At 39.1% G+C, this 27,374-nt stretch overlaps 1 protein-coding gene across 1 annotated transcript in view; it reads right to left on the bottom strand.

Moving 5' to 3' along the window:
* The window catches only part of LOC104278218 (sucrase-isomaltase, intestinal-like), a gene marked incomplete at its 3' end in the record, with an annotated part of 33,701 nt that extends 6,693 nt beyond the window's left edge, over positions 1-27,008 (bottom strand). Inside the window, exons 1-25 of the mRNA XM_009875125.1 lie at positions 26,885-27,008; positions 25,087-25,160; positions 21,438-21,558; positions 21,244-21,353; positions 20,432-20,583; positions 18,189-18,360; positions 16,740-16,839; positions 16,045-16,157; positions 15,010-15,135; positions 14,041-14,172; positions 13,749-13,865; positions 12,866-12,979; positions 11,202-11,286; positions 10,514-10,631; positions 9,927-10,098; positions 9,084-9,200; positions 8,508-8,662; positions 7,983-8,067; positions 6,646-6,702; positions 5,757-5,881; positions 5,281-5,369; positions 3,518-3,567; positions 2,703-2,873; positions 177-320; positions 50-142 (exon numbers count right to left, since the gene is read on the bottom strand). Of these exons, the coding sequence (XP_009873427.1) occupies positions 50-142; positions 177-320; positions 2,703-2,873; positions 3,518-3,567; positions 5,281-5,369; positions 5,757-5,881; positions 6,646-6,702; positions 7,983-8,067; positions 8,508-8,662; positions 9,084-9,200; positions 9,927-10,098; positions 10,514-10,631; positions 11,202-11,286; positions 12,866-12,979; positions 13,749-13,865; positions 14,041-14,172; positions 15,010-15,135; positions 16,045-16,157; positions 16,740-16,839; positions 18,189-18,360; positions 20,432-20,583; positions 21,244-21,353; positions 21,438-21,558; positions 25,087-25,160; positions 26,885-27,008 (2,916 nt within the window). The remainder of the gene's footprint in view (positions 1-49; positions 143-176; positions 321-2,702; positions 2,874-3,517; positions 3,568-5,280; positions 5,370-5,756; positions 5,882-6,645; positions 6,703-7,982; positions 8,068-8,507; positions 8,663-9,083; positions 9,201-9,926; positions 10,099-10,513; positions 10,632-11,201; positions 11,287-12,865; positions 12,980-13,748; positions 13,866-14,040; positions 14,173-15,009; positions 15,136-16,044; positions 16,158-16,739; positions 16,840-18,188; positions 18,361-20,431; positions 20,584-21,243; positions 21,354-21,437; positions 21,559-25,086; positions 25,161-26,884) is intronic.
* Positions 27,009-27,374: the final 366 nt, after the last annotated feature.

The following is a 27,374-nucleotide window of genomic DNA, read 5'->3' as shown; positions in this document are numbered from 1 at the left end:
CCTCCACATGAGGCTCGTTGATCTAAAAGCCACGTTCACGTCTACTTACAGCAGGAGGTTGGTCCCTTGTGAATGTTCCCAAGGTGTGCCAGCTCATGTTACGTTGAGTCATGGTGTGCTCACCTTTTCTAAATCTATCTATCTATCTATATATATATATATATATACACACACACACACTGGGATGCCAAGTGGGTAGAAATCTGAATGAACATCTCACTGAACATGAAGGTGGGCAGCTGCGAATCCCAGTGAAAATGGAAAGTGGAAAATAAACCCAAGAATATAATGTCTTCAGTGCTATGTTTGGCTGGCAGGGGCTTTTTTTAGGCTAAATTTTCTTCTGTGGGAATTGCACTGATCAATAAAGGTGGAATAAAACCATTATGGTTATCGTGAGAACTTAAAGCACGTGAAATGCGGATATCTAAGAATTGGCAATTCAGTGAGAAAACATGTTTCAGGAAAATGTCACCGTATTTTGCTCCCAGACTGATCCTTGGTGCAACGTGGAATATAGTAAGTAAGGTGATTTTTACAGCTCACTGGACTTTTCGTGCAGATTACACCGTGAACTGTGCTCAGAGGTCTCATTTGTTGTAAATCAGTATCTTTACAATCAGAATCCAAACTGCAACCTGATGGTGCTCTGCCAAAGAACTGCGTCGTTCCAGGAGGATGAACTGCAGTTTGAATGATTATTCTGGTTAGCAAAAAGGAACTTTGCTTGAAATTAAGTTGTGAGTACTTTAAAAAAATGACACAGGAATGTTTTCTGAGTAAGAAACATGCAACTGCTAACATCTTTGTTGTCTCTTTTTTTTAGCTCTGATTTAAGCTTAATCAAGGAAAGAAATGGAGATTCTGTCAGACTTATTAGCTGTCATTTTACCAAAATCTATACACAAGTTAGCTGAAACATTATTTTCTCCTTTTTTTTCCTTTTTTTTTTCTTTTGTCCTAATCATTCCCGCAAACCAAACCAAGTGATCAATCCTTAACGGCCAGTGCTGTGGTCACCTAAAGAAAACTTTAAGTGTAGCAAATCGTTGTGCCTCTCAGGGAACTGGGATGTACACAAGAAATGGACTTTAGAGTTAGCCCCGGACTGTAAAGAAGAGTTTGGACCCCAGGTTCTGCCACAGAGTCAGTTTATTTCAGCTCGAGCTGGGACCCCAAAGACAGAAGTCCCTGGGCAATCACACCCATGCAGGCTCCCCACATGCGCCGGTTGGGTACAATAATAACATTTGAGTCTGGGGTCTTCTTGTTCCTCATTGGATCCTTTCTCTCTCGCCAGGTGGGCACTCTGTGCTTTATTTTGAGGATGCAGTTTCTGTTGATCTTGTCAATTAATGCTGGTGTCTTGGGCTTTCCTCAGCCTAAGCTGAGGTAAACGTATTTAGGTAAACGTCCACAGTCTATGGGCTAAGGCTTCAGTAAATCTGGCTACTCATGCTAAGCAACGTCACTCATAAGGCAAAATGTTTCAATTCGTCGGAATTTTAAGCGATGCCACAATTAATCTTAATATTGTGCAGGTAAACTGTTTTAATCTCCAACACTGACACTCCGTTGTTAGGTCCATTTTACTGTGTAAGGTTTTCCAAGTTCAAGCTGAAGTCCTTTGATAAGAGCAACCTATAAATATTAAACAATAAACAGTTATTAAACCTCTGATCACATCTGCCTTTCCTTCAGTCAGAAGAGATGCCAGTCCTCAGGAATAATACGTATTGCTATGCAACAACTCACAAAACAACCCCTGTCTTGTAAAAATTGCTATAGCCTCATTTTTACAAACATAAAGAACTGATATTCTTGCAGAAAAAAACAGGAAAAATTAAGAATCTTAAAAAAAAATGAATTGATTGCACAGCTTCCTTGGAAGCCAACAGGAAAAAAGATAAGGGCACGACTCCTTAATTTTTGAAATGTGAATGCAAGAGCTAAGAAAAAATTAAAATAATTTTTAGAGGTGAGCCTGGTAGGGTTAGGTAACAGTTGGACTTGATGGTCTTAAAGGTCTTCTTTTCAACCAAAACAATTATATGATTCTGATTCTACTTATATTTGGATTCAGTAACTGAGATAACAGATAACTCAGGTGCTTGTAATAAATGAAGAGGGTGTACAATGCAGATTCAAACCAACATCAGCACTGTCCTTAGTGCGAGAAAGCATTTTCATGAAAGCTTCCCACTAACAGAAGCACGTTAACTCGCTTTGCACAGAACAGCTCTGTTGCTGCCACCCTGGGAAAAATGCTGTATAAAGTGATAAAGGGGGTTTAAACTGCGTGCTTGATTTTGGTTTAAAAATCAATGCTTAAATACTCATCTAAAACGCAAGTATTTGTTACTCTCTGTCTCTCTCCCTAATACCTACCCTCCGCCAATATCAAACAAAATCACAAGACTATTCCTTCTCTTAGAAATTTAATATTGCTACCTGATAGAAATTTAATATTGCTACGTGAATAACCACATAAGTAAACTTTCTGTTGGGCTGAGCGTGAGAGCAAAACTTAGATGTGCTTTCTGTGCAGCTGAGTTGAATGCAATTGTCTTTTTGCTCTGTAATAAAACACACAAGGCGTTCTGCTGAAACATTAGTACTGTGTGTTGTCCTTAGCGATGTATAAAATAAAAGAGATGCAATTTCAGAGATGTTTACTTCCCATTTTCCTGGTTTTGCTTTACCTTTTCGACAGAATTATAGGTGATATTCAGCTGAAAATTTTGCACGATGTTGTTCTGAGATACGGTAACTGCCGTTATTCCCTTGGGTGCTCCCAGTACCTTGATTTCTTCAAATATCAAGTTGTTTGAATCAGTGTAATTGTTGTGTACAGTAACTACGTTTAGCCCACTCTGAAAAATAACGTAGTGATCACATTCTCATTAAAAAAACCTGTCCCAAATCCTCATAATTTAATAGCTTTTTCTATAGTGTAGCATCAAGTAAGTCAGTAGCTTTTCCCTAAAATTGAATTATTGCCCTGCTTGTTATCAGTGATGCTTTTCTACCATGTATATAATTTACTTCTTAATTGTGTTTCAGCTTCCTTGTTTTGCTTGTTTCAGAAATAACAAACGGCTGACACATGTCTGTGACAGGGCAGATAATTTCTACGATGGTGATCTCACCAGGTTCCAACAAGTGAAGATTCATACTCGCTTCTCCTGGTATAAAAATACTTGGTAAAAACAGAACATTCACCTCCTTTCGGACTCTAACTGCCCTCAACGCTTTCTAGTTCTCTCGTTCAATAAACATGCTGAAAGGATATAGGACATCTTGAGATACTTACATTAGAGAGGAGAGAAGAAAAGAGAGAGAGTAGATTTTCATTTTCACTGATAAATCACAATATTTGCAACATGACTTCTCTTTGTCAAATACTTTACTTTTAAGTAAATCTTACAGGAGAACAAGGAGCAAGAAAAGATTGCCCTTTGAAAATATTGATGAAAATCAAAAATGAAAATAAGATCATATAAAATAAAATACTTACATTAGAATATACAAACTCAAGGTGAATATAGGCTTTATTCACAACCGTATCTAAAAGGTAAAGAAAGAGGTTACACTTGCAGTGCAGAAAGTCATTAAAATGTCAGTAAAAAGGACTGTGCTAATGCTAGAGACCAATAAATTGCTATTAATTATCACTATTGCATTCAGGACCTGCACTGAGGAACTCAAATATTTACTAATGCTTCTTCGAGGAACTGAAATATCTTCTTATTTTTCTTAGGTCACCCTCCCAGGAGATCTAATTCTCCAAATTTTCAGAAAATCCGTTGGCATTAGCTTTTCTAAAATACACTAATATTTCTTTGACTGTTATTTCTTCTCAGCTTGACTTAAATATAGATGTATGGCTCAAAGTTAATTTTTAAAATATCCTACATAACTGCTTTTCATGAAAAATTTAAAATAATTTTTAATAAACTCTGCAGCAGAACCATAAGAGAGGAAATCTACCATTTTGGTTTTCCATGTAGGAAAAGAAAAATACTGTAATTGCAAGCAAATTGTTAGCAGTTTCCCTGAAAAGAGTGCAACCTGTAAGTTTGGGGCAGGAAATAAAATCATAAGATATTTTATTGTTTTGTTTCTCAGCAGAAGTGAGTACAATAATGGCTTTGTTATTTTAGGCCTTGACAAAGGAGTACATATAGCTGTCACACTTATATACAGCAGCCATCAAAGACCTTCCGTATTTATGGCAGCAATAATGAGTTGAATCACAGCTCTATTTCATAAAAGCATCCCTAACTTCCACAAAATTTTGCAAAAGCAGAGGCTTCGAAGTTTTTCAGGAAGGTGAGACTGGTTAAAAAGATAAATGGAAGTTCTAGAGGTTGAATGCATCATGCAGAGGAGAAGGTAGCTATGCAATTAAGAAAAAGGGGATGCAGTTCTGAACCCCAAGAGTTACTTTGCTTTTTTATTTTAAACATCTCTGTTGTGGTTATTTGGTTGTTGGTTTGGGTGTTTTTTATCTTTTCTTAATACTAGCTTGTGTCGAATTAAGTGGCAGTCTTACCCTCAGACAAAAAAATGAAGTTATTTGTGTTGTAAATTGTCTGACAGAAAAAAACCTGGTGAGGTAAGTAGTATTGACGCCGGTTCATCAGGAGAGATGAGGCTGACAGGCTTTGACATCACCACAGCGACTGTCCCAGGGGGAAACAAATTCTCCGTCAGCTTCCCTAAAGGCGAGCTTGGCAACGTGACAAACAGAGACCGGGCCCCCTTACTCATGTGCCCCCTCACCAGTGTGCTGTGGGAACCAGATGGCGTAAAAAACATCGGCCCCAATGCTGGGATTTGGAGTTAGTAAAGTTTCTACTGTTTTCATCAGCACTTTCGATAATTTCAGAGAGGTAATAACAGTGCTAGTTTTCATCTTCTACTGATTCTTAATGTCGAACACTAAATCTGTGCGTTCTTGCATCCGTTGAAACTAATTTGGATGTATACCAGAACATATATCAAGCTTGACAGCGTGGTTTAACAGACTGCATGCCGATGAACCAAACCTTTACATATTTAAGGCTACAGTGAAACTTAAACCAGATGAAAACTAAAATAACAACAGTTATGATTTCACTACTTAGAAGTGGTGAAAAAGTGATGATCAGGTATTAATAGCATGGTATAACGTTTCCAATATCTTATTCTTGCTCCATGAAATCAGCAGGATGATTGACACGCATACATATCAGAGCTTTGGAAATCCTATTTATTTTACTGCTGAGAACTGCTCACCTGTAGATTCTCCATCATCCCAGAACAAGTCCCCAAATGCTGTATCATTGTCATTTGGGGCAATTATGAGTCCCATCGGATTCTTGCGGCTATGGAAAGAGAGACTTTCTGTCTTACGTGTATGACATATATCAAAACACTCTTAAATTCCTCCATGTTCACATTAAGAATTTGACACTCAACAGGGTTGCAATACTTTGGCAGTTTCCTTAGATTGGCCCTTGGTTGCCTTTCTTTTTCATGTAAATAGATTAAAAAAATATATGACAAGTTTACAAAATGCCATGCAAATAATTAATTTATATTGTATTTATGATGAATTATAATTATAATTAACCATTGAATCTGTAATGTAAACAGCTGTGGAAATGGAGTGTTGCTCAAAGTTATTCCCATAGTTCAATTTGAAAATACTAAGTAAAATTTGGGAAAAAAACCCTCCAATAAATATAAAAGCATTGAGTTTTGAAGCGTACCTCTGAACCGTTGTGGTAGCAGGTTGCTGGGTAGGGTAAACGTAGCCTCCTCTCAGGTGGAGTCCCATTTTGTCGGCTGGCAGGTACAGAGTGGTCCATTCCTTTCTTGCTGAGATTTTTGCTCCCTTGTTGACAGGGATGAAAAAGAGAACAGGTACATCATGTTACCTGCCACTCTGAGTCTTGCATTTCACCTTAATGCCTCATTTAGAAAAGGCTTCAGTTAAGGAAATATCTCTGTGCTGATGGGCACATAAAGATATTACACCTGTCTGTTGGTATGATCTGATGTCTCTCATCAGCATCTCTCACTATTTAGCTTTGGCTCAGTCAGTGCGGGGACAGCAATTCTTGTTGGGATTCTGACGTAAATAAGGGAATCTGACATAAGCAATGTCCTTTTTTACCCATCAAAAAAATCATTTCAGCAGTTCATGGAATGGAATCATAGAATGGCCTGGGCTGGAAGGGACCTTAGAGATCATTTAATCCAACCTCCCTGTCATGCGCAGGGACGCCTCTCAACTAGATCATCTCAACACATGGGGACCGAACGGGGTAAACTTAGTTGCAGAAATCAGATTAGTAAACAACAGCTGCAGACTTTTGCGTATTATAACTACAGTATTTTCTTTCATTTTGGACACAATCTTTGCTAAAGTCTCCACTCAATCCATCTTCCCATCTCCTGGCTATATTCTACACCTCTCTGTCCTTTCTTGAGGCACTGATTCATGCACGTACCCCACCACCCTTTACCCCCTGCCTCATCATTTCCTTCCTGGGGGTTTCTCTTTAAGGTCTCTGTCACCAAAGCAGGGCTGACAATCTTGTGCTGCCACCCAGCCATTTCAAAAATCTCCCCACAGTATCCTCTGCATTTCCTTACCGTTTCATACTCGTACCACACTGCATCAGGAATATATGCTTGAATTTGGTCCACACCCTGAAAAGTGAACAAAGAGACAACTTTCATATTTGAAGGCAGCTTAACTGAATAAACTAAATTTTCCAATAAATCTGAAGTTTGCGTTGAGAAAAACATGAATACTTCTCCTCTCTGCTGTTTTCATTTATGGTTTTTACGATGATGTCCAGGAAGGAAGAGAGCAATCCAAGTGCAATTTCTACTGGCAAAGCCACTGGGAAACAATTTAATCATCGCTCTACAAAGTGGCAGCTCATTGTATGGAACCCGAAGTCACTGCGCTTCAGATCCTGTGGCTCAGATGATAATCACAATTATCTCTATATCTTCCTTATTTGAGAATATAGAGATCATTTTTCTGGGTTGGCATCTTGCAGATTCTTGCCTTCCTTGTATCGGTTTCACAAATGTTTTGTGTTTCTCCACAGCATATGGCATTAACATTCATTATTTACAAGGTTCTGCCACAGAAGCAGCTACCATCTCTATGCTTTGTTGCTGCACTACGGACAAGCTGAAATGCTGCAAGAGAAGCTGATTCTGAAGCAAATTCAGAGATGCTACAAAGTTGACCAGATGACTTTGACTCTCTAGGGGACTGGAAAATAAGAGTGGGTTTTAATAGCGCAAAGAGCGAGATTTTTCCATTTCAGCAGTTATGAAAATAGGTTGTGGGATCTCTCACTGGAAGTAAAAATGGAAAGGGGAAAAAAAAATAATCAAAACCAAAGCTTGTTAGGAATCCATCAACAACCATAAGTCAGTAATGTGATGTACCCATGAAAAAATGAATATAATCTAAGGATCCAACAAAAAACATGTTTGGACTGGAGACAGAGCTGTGTTAATGCTAATAAACAAGGCCCTCTGCAATTGCTTTGCCAATAGAATTTACAACTCTGGTCAAGGCAGAAGAGTTCAGACTGGAAGAGGACCAGACCAAATTTCCTGGGATTCTCAGGGAAATGGCAGACCCTACTTTTGCTCTTCAGCTTGTTCAGTTAAAAAAAGAAAAAAAAAAAAAAGAAAAAAGGAGGGGGGGGGGGTAGCAGGAAATGCATATATAGTAGAGGAGCAATGAGCTTTAAGCTGAATAAGAGAACTGTCACTGAAAAAAAAAGACTTGGAACTGGAAGGTGGTTTCTAATCAGAGCAATAAAGGAGTGTCAGGAATAGCACAACCTGAGGATTTTATGCTGCAGTCCCCTGCCAGAGAAAAAAAATGGAACAGGTGATCTGACATGTCCCCGTGCCCCGTGAAGTGGTTATGAGATAGATACCAAAGCAGCCAAACCTACCGGGTCAAGTACAGGAGAAATAAGCAGGCCAGGACCCCACAGGAACTGCTTATGGACAAACCACGTTGCTTCATCAGAGTAGAACCTGGCATGTGGGAAAGATATAGAAGAAACCGTCTTTTTATGAACTATATCATCAGCAGCAATGCCAATATTTCAGGGTACTGATTGTCTAGAATCATTTCCTTCCATATCAGGGAAGGAAACATATGTTCTAATATATATGTATGATGGTGGAGAATAATTTGATTAGCTCACAATAACATCTCAAAACAAGTCCTAACTGACTGACAATAATATATGCATATATGCAGAAGTTACAGATGGTTTCTGATTACTCTTGTGATTACTCCAAAATAGTATTTTATGGATTGAGAAGTTGTCTATATATATATATATATATATATGCGCTAATGTGCATTTTCACAGACTACACTTGTGTTTAGAAAATCCCTGACATCATTTAAAGTGTCTGATATTCTTATCCCTTATAAAACTGTCACATAGGCTGGTAAGTAAACTTACTCGTGCAAAACTGGCCGTGCAACTGTGCTTCCTTGAGTATGAGCTTTAAAAAAAAGTGTGTACAGGTAGGGTAACAACGTGTAGCGAATGTTTAAGTAGTTCTTGGAGGTTTGCACCAAGACTGAATCAGCTCCAAACGCAGCCGGATCCTGAGACTGAAAACACATACAGATTATTAGTAGTACTTTGATCACGCAGAAAACAACACATTCTGCGAAACGTGTGGAAAGCAGCTGCGGTTTCAGAGAGGCTGAAATTCAGGGGTGCACATCGGCACCAAGTTTTTCTTTTCGGTGGTGTGACCTGAGGTCCCGCTCCTCTGGGTTCTCCCTCTGCAAGGAGGTCACGTCAGAGATAGCCTGGCTCTCATCCAGGCATGCCGGAAGTTGCCAAATAAGTGTAATCCAAATCAACCCTTAGGAAGATCTAAGCTTGTATAAAAAGAGCTAAAAGTTCTTCTATTTTCAAAGGAGGCAGCTACGTAATCATCAGTAATAGCAATTATTACCGGTGATGCTGTTAAAGGGAATGTGGTAGTGCAACACAAAGGATTTTGTAAGAGAAAGAGCAACTTACTATGTATCCTTCAGCATTGTGATTCCTGGCAAATGGGTAAAATGCTCCTAATTGCATCCATCGTGTGCAAAGTTCCTCTGTGGTGTTGTCAAAGAAACCACAAATATCTGCCCCAACCTTTAAACAAAAGCAGAACGTGTTGGATGTGCAGCACACCACGCCTCTAATCTCTGCATATTTGTACCTTTCTTTCAAATTCAACTCTGGTGTACATAAAAAAAAATAAATTAACTCCTAGCTAACACTTCCCACTGTTCTATTTCTTCCAAATCTTTACCTTCCTGTGTGGTGCTAATATGCACGCATTAGGAAAAAACCTCAAGGGTCGTACAGATTTAAATAACGGAAAGGAATTTGGTTATTTCCCTTATAAATGGATGTCTCTCTTTAATCTGAAGTAATAAGAAAACCAGCGAGGTGTTTCATATTGTTCACTAGTGTTGAAAAATTACTAGAAGTAACAGGTACTTTGGGATATATATATGAGAGACATATATATATATATGATATATATGTGAGATATATATGATATATGTATTTATACATACATTATACATGTGATATATATATGTATCATTCATATATATATATATATGATATGTAAGATGTTTGTTACCCACATTTGTCTGACCATACACACACAGCCACAGTAATTAAGTGGCCTAATCCAAAAATCAATAACTGGGGGAAAAAAAAGTTAAAAGCAGATTCCTAAAAGGGATTAATCTGGAGGTGAAACTATGAAATGGTTATCTAGTGTTTGAATAGATAATCTGTTAGCACAGAGGTAGAATTACTGCTTATCCGAAGGTTTGAAAGGGATGTCAAAAATTAATGTCGTACATGAGGAATTCCGAAGAGGTTGAAGTCCAGCATTCCAGGTATTGACCATTTCAGGTGATCCCATATTGCTGCGTTATCTCCCAGCCAGTGTGCGGTGTAATTCCCTGATCCAATGAACGTAGACCTCGAAAAAAGGAAGCTTCGTTTTCCAGGAAACAGTGATTCAATGGCTCTTAAAAGGAAATGAGACGGGAATTATGGGAAGGAAAAAAGGTGACTGGGACCAGCGACAGTTTTAGGTAAGGCAGATACACAACGGCTTATTTACAAGAACTATTCATCGGAGGAATGTGGACTCCTTTACAGTTAACCAAGTGTGCTTGAGCGAAGTTCAAGACACTAGTTTTAAACAATTGTTCTATACACTAGTTTTAAACAATTGTTCTATATAGCTTTGGAAACCAGTGTGAGACTTTTACTACCAACTTCACTTAGTAGGTTTTGCCTTAGCTGCATTGGCTTAAATATAATACAGTATTTTCCAGGAATTGTGTTCCTTCAAAGTGAAATCTCTCCTGGTTTTGGAAAATGCAGGTCATTTACTGTTCTGAAGCCTTTTTGTAAAGATTTTAGGATGTAGTCCTTACTTTCGTGTTGATATGGCCATGGAATATCCGTAAAGACTGTGGACATCATACTGCAGCCCCCACTTCTGCACAGCATCCATACAAATCGTCTTGGCAAACAGTAGCCTATCAAGAATACCTTCAATAAAATAATACAAATTTCACTTTTAAAGTACCTTTTTCATTATGAATATTTCTATTATTTTCTTTAATGCACATTCATGATATTCAAGTCCTTTTTTCTCTTTAATGTTTGCACTAAGGCCCATGTTACAACTACAAAACCAAAACGCCACTCTCGACTGCTGGTTGGGTTCATCTTTGCTCTGTGACCTTTTCTACTCTTGAGATTTTCACCCACACAAGCAATAACTGAGAACTATGCTCTAAATTTCTGAACTGTGAATTCTAATTCTGCATACGTCTTGGGAACTACTGATAGTGAAATAAGATATTACCAGACATAATTAAAGCAATGACAATATTCAGTAATAATTTGAAAAATGAGGGAAAAAACCCCAAACAGTGCAACTCTATAAACAGAATAACTCCATAATCCGTGCCTTTGACAAGAGTCAAAATATATCAGTATTTTCTGTCAGTAGTCATTTGAAAGAAATACACTAAAATCACTTTGCATATTTGTAGTCAATTGCTCATAATTTTTTTTTTTGATATTTTGCTTTCTGCTTAAAGTAGTTGGACTTACAGGGAGTGAAAGGAGGATAATTTAAGTCATTCTGTGCGCAACCTTTTATTGAGCCTCTAATGAAATTGGATACTTCATTCATATCCTGAAAAGATAAGACACAGAATTGGTACAGCAAGAGTCTATTAAAGTTTCCTCAAGCATGTTTACCTAACAAAGCCTTACACTGCATTCTTTTTAAGGAATAATTACTTAGAACTAGCATCATACAATTAGGCAAGAATAATAGAACTCAGATATTGACTTGGTCTGTTCCTGTATTAATAAATGTCTCAGTGTTGGACAGATTTCTTTATGCAGGTGAGCATCATGTCACAAGAGCTTCATCTTGTCCCTCCACAGAAAGAAGCTGCAAGAGATGCTCATGTGTCCATTGCCCTTACCTGTGACCAAATCCACATATCTCTCAAGGAAATGTTTTTAGAACAGAGTGTGTGTTTGGAGAGGAGTGCAGAACCAGCAAGCAGACTAGACATTCTTAAGCATCTACTTTATAACACATTCCAAGCCATTATGCTTTCAAATTTTCTGCCTCCTTCCGTGAATATTTTATTTGGCGGTGCTGTAAGTACATTTCTATGTGTATCCCTGAATGTACTGCAGGGAAAGCATGCATGGAAGAGGAGAGCAAATTCATCATGGAGATGCTGTAGTCTAGTGACTGATTCGCTCTCAAATTATTTGCTCTCTATAGGAGAGCTGTGCAGTCTTACACTTCATAGCTTGACGAACCACAGAGTCAACAAAAATAAGTGAGGAAAACTCATTCTATCACATTGAATTGGGTTTGCATGGTAAGGTCTTCGTAGCAGGGAGGCTAGAGGGGTGGCTTCTGTGAGAAACTGCTAGAAGCTCTCCCTCCTCTGATGGAGTCAATGCCAGCTGGCTCCAAGACAGACCTGGCCAAGCCCATCAGTGATAGTGGTAGCGCCTCTGCGATAACACATCTAAGAAGGGGAAAAAGAAAACTGCAGAACTGCAGCCGGAGAGAGGAGTGAGAATGTGGGAGCAAGAACTCTGTAGACACCGAGATCAGTGAAGATGAAGGGGGAGGAGGTGCTCCAGGTGCGGAGCAGAGAGAACCTTGCAGCCTCTGGTGAAGACCACGGTGAGGCAGGCTCTCCCCCTGCAGCCCATGATGGTCTATGGTGGAGCAGATGTCCACCTGCAGCCCATGGAGGTCCACGATGGAGCAGATGACCACCTGCAGCCCATGGAGGACTCCACACCAGAGCAGGTAGATGCCCAAAGGAAGCTGCGATTCCCTGGGAAGTCTGTGCTGGAGCAGGTTTGCTGGCAGGACCTGTGGGCCCCTGGTTGAGCACACATTCACTGAGCAGGTATGCAGGTCTTCAAATATTGCCATTCTGAATACAGGAGCGGGCTAGAATTTGCCTTTAGCAACGGTTCATCAATTTAAGCATTTTAAAGTGTCACTGAAGATCCAACATCCAGCACACTGATTATTTAAATGCTATGATTAATGATTCAAATTAAAATTTAAAATTCAAATTTGAATTACAAATTCAACAGCAGAAGATGTGCGCATCGTGCACTGATTTCAGGTTAGCAATAGTAAACATCCCTTTCAAATTCAATGCAAATCGAATTTGGTAAACATCTATCCCTGCTTATTTTTTTTTAAAAAAATCTGAATTACTTACAATCCAGATTCCATCATACGGCACTGTGTCATAAAATATTTTGCATTCTTCCACCCACCAGCTAGTGCAGTCTGGGTTGGTGAAGTCCGGGTACACAGCCTCCCCTGGCCACACCTGTAATATTAAGAGAAAATTATTAACTAAACTTTGAATGATATTTTTAAAAGTGTTCACAGAATCATAGAACAGCCCAGGCTGGAAGACCTTGAAAGATCATCTGGTCCCACCTTTCATAAGAAAGGGAACCCAGATGAGATTATCCAGCTCCCTGTCCCATTGCTTCTCAAAAACCTCCAGAGATGGGTACTCTGCCATGTCCTTGGGAAGGTTGTTCCAGTGACTGATTCTTCTCACCATAGAAAATCTACAGTACAGCTTGTATCCTCATGAAAAGAAAGTCTCTGTCCTCTTTGCAGCTTCTCTTTAATTACTGGAATACTATGATGAAGACCCCCTGAGCTTTCTCTTCTCTAAGGAGAAAAGACCTAACTCCTTTAGTCTTTCCAAATGGAACAGGCTCTCCATCCCTTTGATCATCTTTGTGGCCCTGCTTTGGATCCTGTCCAGTCTAAAACCAGAGCCCGAAATTACCTACCTTAATTTTCCTTTTTATTTAGTGTAAAAAATTGCAAAAAGAAAAAAAAAATCAAGAAAGGTTGAGAAGTATCACATCCTGAGTGAGACCTTATAAACTTAGCTCTCATTGGTAGTTAATTTTACTGGAAGAAGCAACTTAGAAAATGAAAGTTTAAAAGGAGCAACTTAGAAAATGAGAACTTAAAAGGAGCAACTTAGAAAATGAGAACTTAAAAGGAGCCCCTGGCCTAAATTAAACCGTAACAGTGACAACAGGCCAAGTTCATATTCATGAAAATGCAATTACCTCCCCAATTAATGGTGTTACTCCATCTGATTCATTAACCCAGATTTTTTTGCTCTGTCCTCTGTCATAGCTTCCATACGGACCATCAGCTAGTTTCTGTGTGCTAATAGCAGGATCCTAAAAAAGAAATAAGAAAACAAAAAGAAGGAACCAGGCTACACTCCGTCAGTTATTATAGACTACTAGAACGTTACGCAATAAATGCAACAATTGTGTAGAATAAGCGAAGTACAATAATAAATAGTTACAACAATAACATTTATAAAGGAAAAAGAAACAGCTAAATTCTTACCAATATGATAATATATTTTTGTCCATACTGATGCAGATAAGCTGCAAAATTAGGGAGATCTTGAAAATTCACTTTGTCATAAGTAAAATCTTTCTTATCCTCCATATAGTCAACATCAGTGATTTGAGCATCCTGAAAGAGAAGGGAGTTCAGCTGTAACACGAGAAGCAATACGGAAAGATTTTGCGTCTTAGCCCAACACAACTTCTTCTGACAATTCCCATTTGTTCGATAGTGATTTTACTGTCGGGACTTCACTGCAGCCTGGCAGAAAGTATGCTGTCAGGATCACTTGCAAACAGTGTGCGCTTCACCTCATACTTACAATCCTAATTAGTGGTACTGACAGGTCTTTTGTGCCTGAAAAGAGCTACATTTAACTGTAACAGAATTTAAATGAATGTGTATGTTGGCATCCTTTCAAATAGCCCCTGGGCATGCGGCTATTTCACTGCAGTTGCCCGACTTCCAGGAATTATTGCCTTAAATCCAGACATTTTTCCCTCAACTCTTAGCTTAACATTAGGGTATTTTTGTTCTATTTAAACCATCAGGCTAATGTAATCTGAAATCTAATTTTTAAAGTGAATTGTACTTCACCTTTGGCTGTCAGTTAAGGATAATATATGGTTTCATAACTGACCATGGGACAATTAAAAATATTTCATGGATTAAATAACTTGAGAAGTGAATATAGCTGGAAAGTATAACTGGCAAAGTATTACAATAAGGTGCTCAAATAAAACTTATTGTAACTAAGCCCTGCCGCGTCTCACATTCTGACAATGGGTCTGCCATTAAAATGCACAACAATTTTTGACACCAGAAGCCTGTACATTAAAATTTTAGCAATTTGAACTGATGTCAAACTAATCAGCTGCAGAACACCGTGGTGAGGACCTCTGGGTTATTTCTCCTGCAGAGCTCTGCCTTCAGAGGGTCAGTGCCCTCCTCAAAGCCCCCACTTACACAAGGGAGTCCAATCGCCCTGTTCCTCTCCACGACTTCCTTCACCTCATCCAGAGAGCCGTAATTCCAGCGGCTGAGCTGGAAGCCCAGGCTCCAGTAGGCAGGAAGCACCGGCAGTCCCACGCACTGCAAGTTGAGAGCACAGAAAAATCCCAGTTGCCATCAGTGGACACTGTGTTTGTCACCCTAGTGCCCCTTTCCCCAGATGCACGCTCCTCAAACATGTTTGAATTATATACACTAAGCTTGGCCATGTGGAATGAGCTGCCCACTCCGAAATGCAATATTTTTTCTATTTTAATATTTATATTCTTTTATTTCTTTCATTTCTATTCTTTTGTTGATATTAAGGAATACAAATATTTTAATTTCCTTTTTATTTATTTTCTTTTAATATTAAGAAATACAAATATTTTGGGACAACGACCTTTCTTTAAAGTGTCAGTGAAACTTATGCAGATCTCAAACAGTGCTAAAGATATCAGTGATATCTAACGACTATAAAATCATGACATACCTAATAATAATAATAAATAATAGCACATTATCTACCCTATAACATTGCTGTATGAATAGGAATTAGTCCTTAGAACAAGAGCGAGCCCCAGCAAGGAAGGATAAGTGGCTAAATGTGGACCATTTCCAGCTTCAATGACCACTGTGTAAATCAGTCAGGTCATACAGAGTTATGAATTTAGCATCTACAGACTTTTTGGGCCTCAAGCTGCTGCATGTTTTCTGCTCCGTCATCTCTAGCAAAAGTAGTTTTAAAGTTTCAGCTGTCACTAACAGGCCAGGTAAAAATATCTACACTCTAGTTTACTCCCAGCTAGCCATTGCTAGTGACAGCAGTCACATTAGAGACCAATTAAGAATTATTCTCACTTAAAAATATTCTGGATCATATTTTCATATAATAGATAATATAGTGAAGTTGTGCTGTCATACAAAAAAGGAAAAAAAACCCAAACAATTAAAAATTCCCAAGCACTTATAAAAATCTGATCAATGTGTACTCTCTCCAGCTAAAGGTACCTGCAGGTACTCCTGGACTACTTCTTCTGGAGTGTTCCCCAATAAGACATAGAAGTCAAGGATCCCACCAATGGTTCTGTAGGTCACTGCTGGAGTGGGCTGCACCGCAAACTCTGCCACACAAGAGTGCACAAAAACAATTCTGAATAGCAACTATATATGAAATAACTTGGTAATTTTCTAACTGCTGATTAGAAAATTTACTTGGAAAAAAACCCACAAAATAAAAACACCTAAGGAAACCAAAACCATTAATTGAAATTGCAATGAAGGGGATATATATTCAGATGACCCTTTTCAATGCCCATATTTCCATTCCTTTACATCCCAGAGAGCAAAGAATCAGAAGAAATCCAATGGCTCAACCTTCTGTCTTTAAAGTTTCAGTACCACTTTCCAGCCTCCGGAGATGTGAAGAGCTCTGTAAAGCGTACGCACATGCTTTCTTACTTGAAGAGACATTTACTTTCCAGTATTGCTGATTCCAAAGTTAGATTCTGATTCCAGAGTCCTGCACATCTGCACAGAACTGCACAGGCGCTGGGGAGGTCTCTGACCATCGTGTTTCCAGCTCAATGTTCATGTTAACTGCTTAATGCCTGTGTTGTTTGTAATAAACACCAGAGTTTTGATCCCAGATCGTTTAGAAAGATATTTAACTGCAATGCTCGGAGCTACAGAGAAAACTTTCTTACCCATGGCATTGCTGTTCATTAGGAAAACACCCAAGGAGGCTCCACTGCTGTCTTCCAAACACAGGAAGAAGGTTTGAACTCCGTAAAAATTGTACATTTCCTTAAGGGACAAAAAGAAGTCGTAAGCAGATTCAAATCTAATAACAGTATCTGCTCTGGGATATTTCAAAATATATCACAGGTAGAACTTGAAACTTCTCAAAATACACCAAGCAACAGAAATAAAGATCCCAACCCCTTCCTACAGTTCTGTTTTCTCTTTCCTGGCGTTCCTCTCTTTTATGAGAACATTACCCATTAAACCAAAACTTTCCCCAGATATATAGATAACCGAGGAGAGCAGATATGATGGATCTTCAGGCAAGCCTGCACATATTACTGTGCTATTTCTGGGTGATACAGACGCACATCAAGCAAACAATAGAGCTTGAAAGGTGCTTTCATCACCTTTCACCGCAGATTAGATTTTACATCTAATTTATGTTTCTATTAATCCTGCAAGGTAACCATTTTGTCTAATCTATGGAAATAAGAGAGTGCCTTGCTTCTTTTTTATTTCCTTTCTAATGTTTTTTTTTTCCATCGTTATTATTAGCAACAAAAACTTCAGAAATTTTAGCAATTGTTGTAATGGTTGTGCTTCTTCCCCTGCAAAAGAAAACTCAGAGCAAATTAACGAGAAACAGAACTTGAGTAATTTGAAATTAGCCTAACCTGATTCTGTTCACTGTCAGTTTAACTTCATGAGTCTACGCTCAGTAGAGCCGTTCAGATAAGAACTATTTTCAAACTAGAGCAGAGTGTAAGAAGGTGTGTCAAGGTAAGGGGTTCAAATTCCAAATTATTAATTAATTACCTACGGAGTTCTCACTCACTAGTTTCTGTTACCGTATTTCAGCAAGACACTGAATTTCTCTCTCAGAGTAAAACAAACAGGTTGTTGCTATACGAAGCAGAGTTAATAATGACAAATAGTCTTACAAATATCAAAAAATGGGTGCCCTAGAAATTGTTTTGGAGAGAAGCAGCCATACAGACTGTAGAAACAAATAACAGCTGACAGATGTATTTTGTCTCGTAAAGAGACAGCTGTTAAAGAGAACTTTTCCGTCATTTGCGAAGTTACAAGGATGATAACTGCAGAACCATGTGTCATGTACTGAATGCTGCACACGGCGAAGCATTGGAAGTGTATGGATACTTATTTTCTTCATCAGTAGAAAACTAAGACTCTCTTATTAATGTTTATCAAGTAATTTTCAACCTCACGTCAACCCAGAAATCAGGGAATGTTCACCACTACCATCTAGCTTTTTAGGAACAGCACGCCGTGCCTGACAAGTCTTCGGGGAAAAATTCAATGGATATTTTTAATGCGTCTACTGCGTAACCGTCCTGGATTACAGAAGCCATGTGCAAAGAATGAGGTGTAGTAAAACCAGTCCTTACTCCAGAGGTACCAATATCCCTGGTGAACAATGGCCAGGTTTTCCAGTTGACGTCGTGCCGGTACTCCTTGTGCGTGTGCTCTCCCACGCCATAGATGTTGTTGCTGGGGAGTTTGATTGACAGCTGTAAAAACTGCTCGGCATACTGCAGTGGTCCTATGGTAGTATCAAACCTGATAAACAATTAGAAAAAAAAAAAAAGAAACAAGTATTTTACCAAGAATTGTTACAAGAATAGTTTCTAGTCAGTGCTGGGCAGCAGGTTCAGGTCTCCACTCAGAGGTGGGATGGTGCGAGGCTGGAGCAGAGGTCTTTGCCCAGAGAATGAGAGGATCCTGTAGAACCTCTCATGCAGGTCCCATTTATTTTCAGGGTCCCTTAGTGACACAATTAAATATCTCCCTAAGAAGCCAAGTGCACCAGAATGGTTGAACTGTTTTGTATTTCCTAGGCAACACCAAATATCATCCTGAGTTAGGATTTCCCACAACTCATGGAATCAGTCTAAACACTCAGTTTCATTCTTTTTGTACTTAATAATGTTCATTTTCCTTTTTCATTCTTATACGTTCTAGGAACATAGAATGTTCTGTGTTCTAAATCTCCTAAGATTCTGAACATTTCCAGCTGGCAAATGTGTCAGAAAATAACCCTGTGATGTGCATTAATATCATACACAATTTCAAATGAATATGCTTTTATTTACTCTCTTCATGTGGTTTTAATTTGAAATTCTTTTTACAATTGTGTTTTATGGGATATTTGTAATGATTAACAGTCATGATATTCATATAGAAAAAATTGGGAAACTTTATCTCGACTTCATCCCAAGGGTCTTTTCCAACCTGAATTGTTCTATGATTCATGTGAATGCAGCCACATTTATTTTAAGGGACTTTATCACTTCAGATATATTAGTACACTGTAACTACATTTATCACAATGAGTAAGTCATTGTCAGTAAAATCTTTTATGCAAAAAGAGGTAATCAAACTATTAAATAAACACACAGTGCAATTATGAACACTGCATGAAAACGGGGGAGTTTGGACTTGCTGCAATTTTAATCTGCTCATTTACCTTTTTTTTTTTTTGAGTTAAAAATGCTTACAAGTTAGAGAGGCTTCCTGGGTGAAATCCTCAACCGAGCTATTTCTGTCCTTTTCCAAAGAGGCTCCCCTTTTCTTTGGTTGTTTAAGAGTTCGGGGAAAATGCTTACCTTGTGTAGACAGACTGATCAAGGATTTATCTCTGAGGGGCTGCTTTAAGATACTCAGAGTCAAGCACCATTGCATTTTTTTTTCCTTAGAGACAGAAAATGCAATTGCTTTTATCCAGTTAAAGAAAAGCCTAAGGAAAATGAAGAAATCTTCCAGAGCACTGTTTCAACACAATTCTGTTGACCTAGGTTTCTTATTCCCCCTCCATGTACCTGTTTAATCAGTCATGCACTGCTGAACACCAAGTCCATCTTTTGTGCTCTCTGTAATTGCAAATCAATCATTACAGAGGATTCTAAGCAAGAAAACAATACTAATAAGAGCACAAGCGTAATTGCTAATTAATTAAACCTGAAACGTTGATAATCCAGCTGCCCTAGCACTCGGACAGGTAATCACTCTCGGACTGATTTAATAAGCCTGTTCATCCTGAAACTTCCTCTTTCTAATGGGTCTTAAAGCCGTGCCATTAGGTTTGTAGGTTCATTTTATTTAGTTAGTTTTAGAACCTAAATGAGATGAAAGCATGCAATGTAGAAGTCTGTAAAATATTTTACTTACAGCGATACATGGCCAGCTTGTCAGTGAATTGCACCAGGTATTCTTGCATATCATAGAACTAAAGGGCAACCTTGTTTTGGTGACTAAGAGCTTCAGCATCATTGTGACAGATAAGATAAAAGATGCAATGACCAGTGTTGCCGTGCAATATGAAGCACTGGCAAGGAGTTCTTCTGATAATACAAATTTGCTGGGTTTATGGAACAAAGGAGCTGTAAAGATTTCCTAGTACTGGGGAAAGTGAACACAGAGCCAGACCTAAAACCTTTTAGACAGAGCTCTCCACAGCACAGAATTTGCTTCCAAAGGCCTTGCAGAACATCCACCAGCCGAAAAAGAGAAGCAGATTACACGTCCAAACCAGCACCTTACACACAGCATCTTGGTCTCACGTTGCTCGCGTGGCAACACGGGGTTTTAGGGAAAAGCAAGGACATCGGAAAAACCCACCCATGTTACTTACACCACTTTCCCACTGCTCACTCTGGTCACTATGATGCCAAAGGGATTCTGCTTCACCTCCACTTTGTAGTTTAAATTGGAGGCTGCGGGTCCACTGAAAGATCCCACGCGTTCGTGAGGGACTTCAAATCTTTGTCTTGCAGGATCAGTGATCTGTACGTATTTAAAAAACAGACATGTTGTGTCTTTAAAAAACAATGTCTAATTCAGACATTTTTCCATCATTAATAATTCTGACTTAGGATATTTCCACCCCTTAGGATATTCCTAGTCTCCTATTCTGCCTTTATTGTTTCTCACTTCCAGTTTTCATCACTCATTTTTAGTCATTTTCCTCATAATATCCTGTGTTTCTCTGGGGCAGCAGGAACCCAGCACAAGAGGAAGATCCCGATCAGCTTCAGAATCCATCAACACCCTATGTTCACAGCATGGGCCGTTGAGTTTTCCCCAGAAAAATCACTGGAAGAGCTAAAGGTATCTGTCACAACGACTGAGAGATATGGTCAGGCCATAAATAAAAAATAACTAAATGCATTTATCCTCAAAATTTTCCTATGATGAGGAAAAAAGGTAGATAATATAGAAGGTGAATTTTTCAAAGGTCTCAGTGATTTTTCATGCTGAAATCCCACTGTGCTAAACACTCATTAACCTGACACATTGCAACAGCAGAGAGGACAAAGAAAGAAGGTGCCTAGCACTTCGGTTGCGTGGATTAATCCAGCCCTCCTCACCTCACTGCAGAGGAACTGCCAGACTGAAATCTTGCACAGAACATGAACCTTAAAATGTCATAGAAAAAGGATTAACCTTGAACCTGAAGCGATTTGGTGTCTGATACTCTCCCGTGAGGAGGACGGTGTCGATATCATTTCCAAAGAGGGAAGGCGATGGCAGCCTCTTTAAAGTAGCCTCGAATCCTTGGGAAAAAACCAACGCAACGTTGCTGTGTTGAACCAGACACTGGCACAAGAATATATCAGGGAGCTCAGCCCGCAGCTTACCTGTCTGAGTTGATCTTACTGACCCATCCACTTCGTACCCGGAGTTTGAAGGGAAAAAACACCAGGGCACACTGGTATCGTTCTGGGGGCTCCAGCAGCAGCCACGCAGGTTGCAGATGCTCTAATTCAAGGACATGAGGGGCACAGATGAGCTGATTTTCTACAAATAAAACCTCTATACTAAAATAGTTAAAATGCACATGGAGCACATTTTACCTTAAACACTAGAATCCTTAATAATATCTGCAGTCAGATCAGCTCCTCATCTCAAACTCTATTGAATGAATTCAATGGCACAGAAAACACTAAATAAAAAGGGTATTTTTCTGGATTCTGAGTAGAAACTTGCTTACTAGACATTATTTTTTTTTCTTAAAACCACAAGATCCACAGGCAAAATGAACATTTAAAAAGAATTATTGAGATGTTTGTGCTGTGAGAGATGCACTACAATCTCACCAAAAGTCACACACTGGAGAGAGGGTAAAAATTATAGTTGGTTTAACTTCAGGTAAGCATCTGGTTTAAAAATCTAAGTATGTATAATTGATCATCATGTGCAATATCTACGTTTTAATGTAATTTTCCAATATCAGAAATGTTCAGATTGCTTCTACAGAGCCTCAAACTGAGACAAATCAATTTCCCCCCCAAACAAGTAAATAAAAAATGTTTTTTAAAGCATATATCTCAGTGTAATGGCACCAACCTTTCCACTACCTTTAAGTAGTTTAATACGCTGCAGTACCTTTGCCTTGCTGTTAGAAATTAACTTATCCATGTGCTGCTTGTATGAGTTTTATGTCTGAAGATAAGATTTGGATAACACGTCACTAAGTTTCCACACATTTTCTCACATTAAAAACCCAAGTCATTACTTAGGGCAAAGGGCAGCGGTAACACAACAACCTTCGCTGAGGGCAAAGAGCAGCGCCCTTAAGTGATCTCAGGTATCCAAACTCAACTTTCAGATCTTCAAGAGCTTTTCTTCTACCTGCCCATTAACAGAAGATCTTTGTGCCTTCATCCAATTCTGGTCAAGTTTTTTGGTGTTTGTACCATGCTTATTTAGAGTGTTCTGCAGGTTGAAACAGGTAGAGATGGTCCAAAATCTCTATTGCCTCTCTCCTTAGTGGCATCTGGTTTTTGGGTTATGGAGCATAACCTGGTTGGTGCAGGTCAGATGCTTTTCTCAGCCTCTGAAGGGAGCAAAGATAAAGCCACCTCCAGCCCAGAAATCATGCAAGTGTTGAAGGAAAGCACAGAAGGAACTCACAGGGCCACTGGCTTGGGGAGTTTTAGTGTGTTTATTCAATAGTGATTGCACAGAGCACAGAAATCTCTGCAAAATTGCCCAGGATAAAACCCAAGACTCACCAGATAAATTTGTGTCTCTCTATCCTGAACTCATCAGGTCAAAAAACACATCTGCTGTCATTTTCATTAGGGTTCCAAGCAAAACATGTGGTTGGAGGAGAGATGTAACGACTCATTTTCCTCCACGTGGATCCGTAAATCGACGCACTTTCAAAGGCTGTGAAAAACCTATGCTCATTCTCCACCTTCCCAACATAAGGGCCCACTGGTTGCCATTTTATAAACTATTTCAGAGTAAATGAGAAAAAGCACCAATCCCCCCCAAGAGTGCAGAGATCACAGGTTTGCTCTCTTAATTTACTTAATTTCCTTCATATGTGGGGAATTATCCTAAATACATAGTTAAGTTTTTACTGATGCATTCTTGTTTGATCAAACTTCATGGCAATTTTTCACAGCAGTAAATAGTTAATAAATATTTAATTTCTTTCAGCATGGTTATCATCATCCACACTGTGATCGGTTGATAAATACATATTCTCTTTCCATATTTCTACCCTCTGCAATCCTATGCATTTTCTGGCTTCATCTAAGACATCCCCAGTAAATAAAGAAATCAAGACAAGACACTAACCTGCTGTATGAGCTTAGGCAAATCATAATTTTCCCAGATGCTGTTTATTCTGAATACCAATAATGGAAACGACTCCAGAAGAGTTGTTACATTATTCTAAGCAGGTACCTATAATTATACAGCTTTGCTGGTTGCTCTGTTAGAATATCCTAAAGAAGGAAAGCCAAAGGGCTTCCAGGAGAAAATTTATACTGGTGTGAGTGGACAGACTGGGGTGGGACTCTGGCTCATGTCAGACACGCACTTACGAGCTTTTATCAGGGCACAGGCTAAAAGAGGTATTTATCTCTCTATGCCTGTGAAATCCACTGCCTGGTCTTCGCTAAGGAAATAACAGGGTTAGAAATCACTAATTTTACCTCTGACTCCAGAGTGAGTACCCCAGTGTTCAAATCTGCATCTGGCCCTACTGTTTTTTTTTTTCCACTGGCCCTCATAACTTGATTATTGCTATTTTTTTCTAACGGTGATGGTACAAAGCAAGGGCAGACTTCCAAGAAGACTTAGTTTCAGCCATAGCAAAACCCGTTCCTTCCCTGTGTGATGAGTGCAGCATCACTCACCACTGCACCAGGGCAGCATTCACGTGGAGGAACTGGTTCAGAGGTAGTAATTAAAGGGATCTGCATGACTGCTCCTACCCTGGTGGGCTCTCTCTTGGGGGCAGAAAGAACCGACAGAGTAGAGGGCCAGGCTGTGATTTGAGCCTTTACTGACCTGTTTGCCCACAGGGCTTTATTGAACTATATGTTGTAAAAAAACTCATGGCATGACAGAAGCTTTAACAACTGCCATTTCTGGAATTGGACTAGGAATTTCTTCCGAGATTGAGACAGCTGGTAAATATTTTTTTTTTATACCTCTGTGAATGACATAAGCTTCACACATCATAATAAATTAATTATTTTTTCTCCTGAGCTGCTCCCCCAAACAAAGCAAGATGCCAGGCATCCACCAGCTTCCATCAGAAAATGAGAACATCCACCGTAAAGACGAAAACCAATAATGACAATAAAAATTAGCCTTTCAAGACCGACAACTACAAACTTGTTCTTAATATGAGAGTACTGGAAAAATTAAGATGATATTTTTTCACTAGAAATCTTAACTCAAAGATTCTTAACCCAAAAGGTGAGTCCAAACCCTGCACTCACCCAAATAAGAGACACCAGAACGAAGCAACGAAAGCGCTGAGATACAAATTGGTTCCGAGAGAAAACTGTGACCATGTCTCTTATTCTATAAAAGTCTTGGTACATCTGGATAAAGTGCATCTTCACCTGCTGTTTTTGAACGATTACGAATGCTAGTACTTGACCATCAGACAAAAAGAATCTGCTCAGGTAAAGTTTTTCAATGTAAAGAGTGACCTTTTTTTAACTGCTCAATGTCTGACTAATTGTTTCCACCTATCCCAAACCCAAACTGCTGAGGAGCACTTTGGCAGTCATCTTCAGTCACTGACAGCAAACTGCTACCGTGGCTAGAAGAGTCAGACCTTTTGTCAATAGTCTGAAATGAGTTACACGGGAGTTACACAGGAGTTACACTGCCCTGCAAAGTGTTCAGGCAATCAAAGATTACAAAAAAGTTCAGAAAACAACCAATATAGTAGAGGCAAGTCAAGTTTTTGTAATAAAGCATGAGACTTCATGGGATAAAGCCTAATTTCTAATTTTTCCTGGAATGTTTTCAGACCTTTGTTGCTATTTGATCCGGGATGCAGTCAATTCTCTCTGCTATTGGTTTTGTCGGACATGTCGGCGAAAACACTGCTAAAGAAATAAATCAGTGGGTTATTACCAGCATTTCCAAAATGTACGAATAACCTGATTATCTCTTAACTCAGTAGCTGTTTCTGCTGTCTGTTTCGCACCATCCCGAGATTCCTAACAACCAACATAGGTTCAAATGGGTGTAAAATCTTGCTAGTGTGATTTATTTTTACCTTTGAAAAATTGCACACAGCTATTTCAGATAAAAGTAGGACAATTTTGCTTTAAGGTTTTTGACCATATGGGTGACACTGGTAATATTCTTTCTTAAGGTATACATTAATCCAGTTTTCAGCAGATTCTGTGGCTCAGTATGCATTGCTTCTTGTGAAAATGCATGCAAATTAAAATTGGAAGGGTTTTTCTTAATTTGTTCTGCGCTGCTGCTGTCTCAGGTGCTCCTTCCCCTAAAATACTGTTCTTCCACAGGAGCTTGAATTAGAGCATCGGGTAAAAGCACCATAAAGCTCCATTAAGATACTCCACTGCATTTCAGATGTGTCAGACCGAATTTGAGGTGACCTCTCGGCAACTTTATCGGGTAAAAGGGTACCTGATGCCTGTTTCCAATTTTTCCCAATGCTGAAAGTTAATTTACATACTTTGGAGCATTCTAAATGTTTTCAGTGAGAACTATGAAGTGTAGAAACCTTGCCTCAGGCATCGGAACAGGCTGCCCAGGGAGGTGGTTGAGTCACCATCCCTGGAGGTGTTTAAGAGGTGGGGAGATGCTGCCTTGAAGGACATGGTTTAGTGGTGTTGATAGAGCTAGGACAAAGGTTGGACTCAATGATCTTGAAGGTGTTTTCCAGCCAAAACTGTTCTATGATTCTATGAGATGCCTACATATATACACGGACTGGCCTGTTGGACTCATCTGTACTATATGGACTTGCCCTCAAGCAGACTCCTTCTCATCTTGAGACTGAAACAGGTAGAAAATACGCAGATAGTAGGCTGTATGGGCAGCCTTCCTAAAACACAAAAACGTTTGTTTTGTATAAATGATTATTTTTCTTTTACTGCCATTTTCACTTCCAAGTTTTCTGCTTCACTCGCCATGTGTAAATGGAATTACACGCAACAGAACTGCAGGCAAAGCAAGGTATTCTGTATCATATCCCTGTAAGACAAGTGGTTTCTAATGTACCAATACATTAGCAGGAAACACTTCAGGTTGTTATGGTTATAATGTATGTTCCACAAAATCTGGTTGTTCCCACATAGTCTCCCTCATCCCTTTTCTTTTTTTCAAGGTTGTTGTTATTTATTTATTTTTTTTTTACTCAGATATTTGAAATCATGCCAGTTCTGTGTTTATAAAACATGTGCAGTCTTGGGAGAAGAGGATAAAAGTTGGCTTCAGGATAATAAATTCTGGGCCACGCTATTTTTTTATGTTCATAACTGGCAACTTCACTCCTGTTATCTGTGGGAACGACTGACCATGACACCTTTGGGTAGTGATGAGTAATGCTGAGACTCAGGACTTTACACCGCTTTTCTTTAATTATTATTTTTACAACACTCATATTGATTTTTTTTTTTCTCATTTGAACATCCATATTCTCGAAAAGTCTGAAGCCAGGAGTGACAGAAACAGTGCCAACAGTCAGTTCCTGAAGCTTTGGCGAGTTTATGATAGTCTCAGCAAGCAGAGCTGAACACCTTCCGCTCAGGGTTTTTGCTCTGGTGCTACAGCAGCAACGGGAAGTACTTACCTACTGTTTTGACTCCAGATATTCCTGATGCTAAAAGCCCAATGAAGACACAGGTTATGGCTGTCACCAGGCAGAGAAGGACAATCAAGGTGAGTTCCAGCCCACTGAACTTCTTCTTGCCCATCTAGACCCAGAGAGACACCAGTGGTAAAAGGAAAGCAGAAGCAACAGCTTTGAAAACTCCGTAAATTGCATTAGTAATTTATCGAATTAGCACAATTTATAAATGATTCGGATCTTAAACCATGTCCTCTAATCCCAGGGCTTAAATAAATGTTGAGATTTAGGGCTGGGCTGGCCACTATATGCTGACAGACACTCTACCTCTCTCTCCCCTGTCTAAACGGGAAGAAAAAAGGAAATGAGGCAGAGAGGCTTGCAGGTTAGAAAAGAAGACTAAAACAGCCTTAATGAAACAATAATAGGCATAATAATGAAAAGAATTATGACGAAAGAACTATATACATATATAGATAGATATAGATATATA

Source organism: Apaloderma vittatum, unplaced genomic scaffold, assembly GCF_000703405.1.
Source record: "Apaloderma vittatum isolate BGI_N311 unplaced genomic scaffold, ASM70340v1 scaffold11048, whole genome shotgun sequence".
NCBI classification, from domain to species: Eukaryota; Metazoa; Chordata; class Aves; order Trogoniformes; family Trogonidae; genus Apaloderma; species Apaloderma vittatum.
Note: the sequence above shows the minus strand (reverse complement) of the source record. Positions and strands in the feature narration are given on the sequence as shown.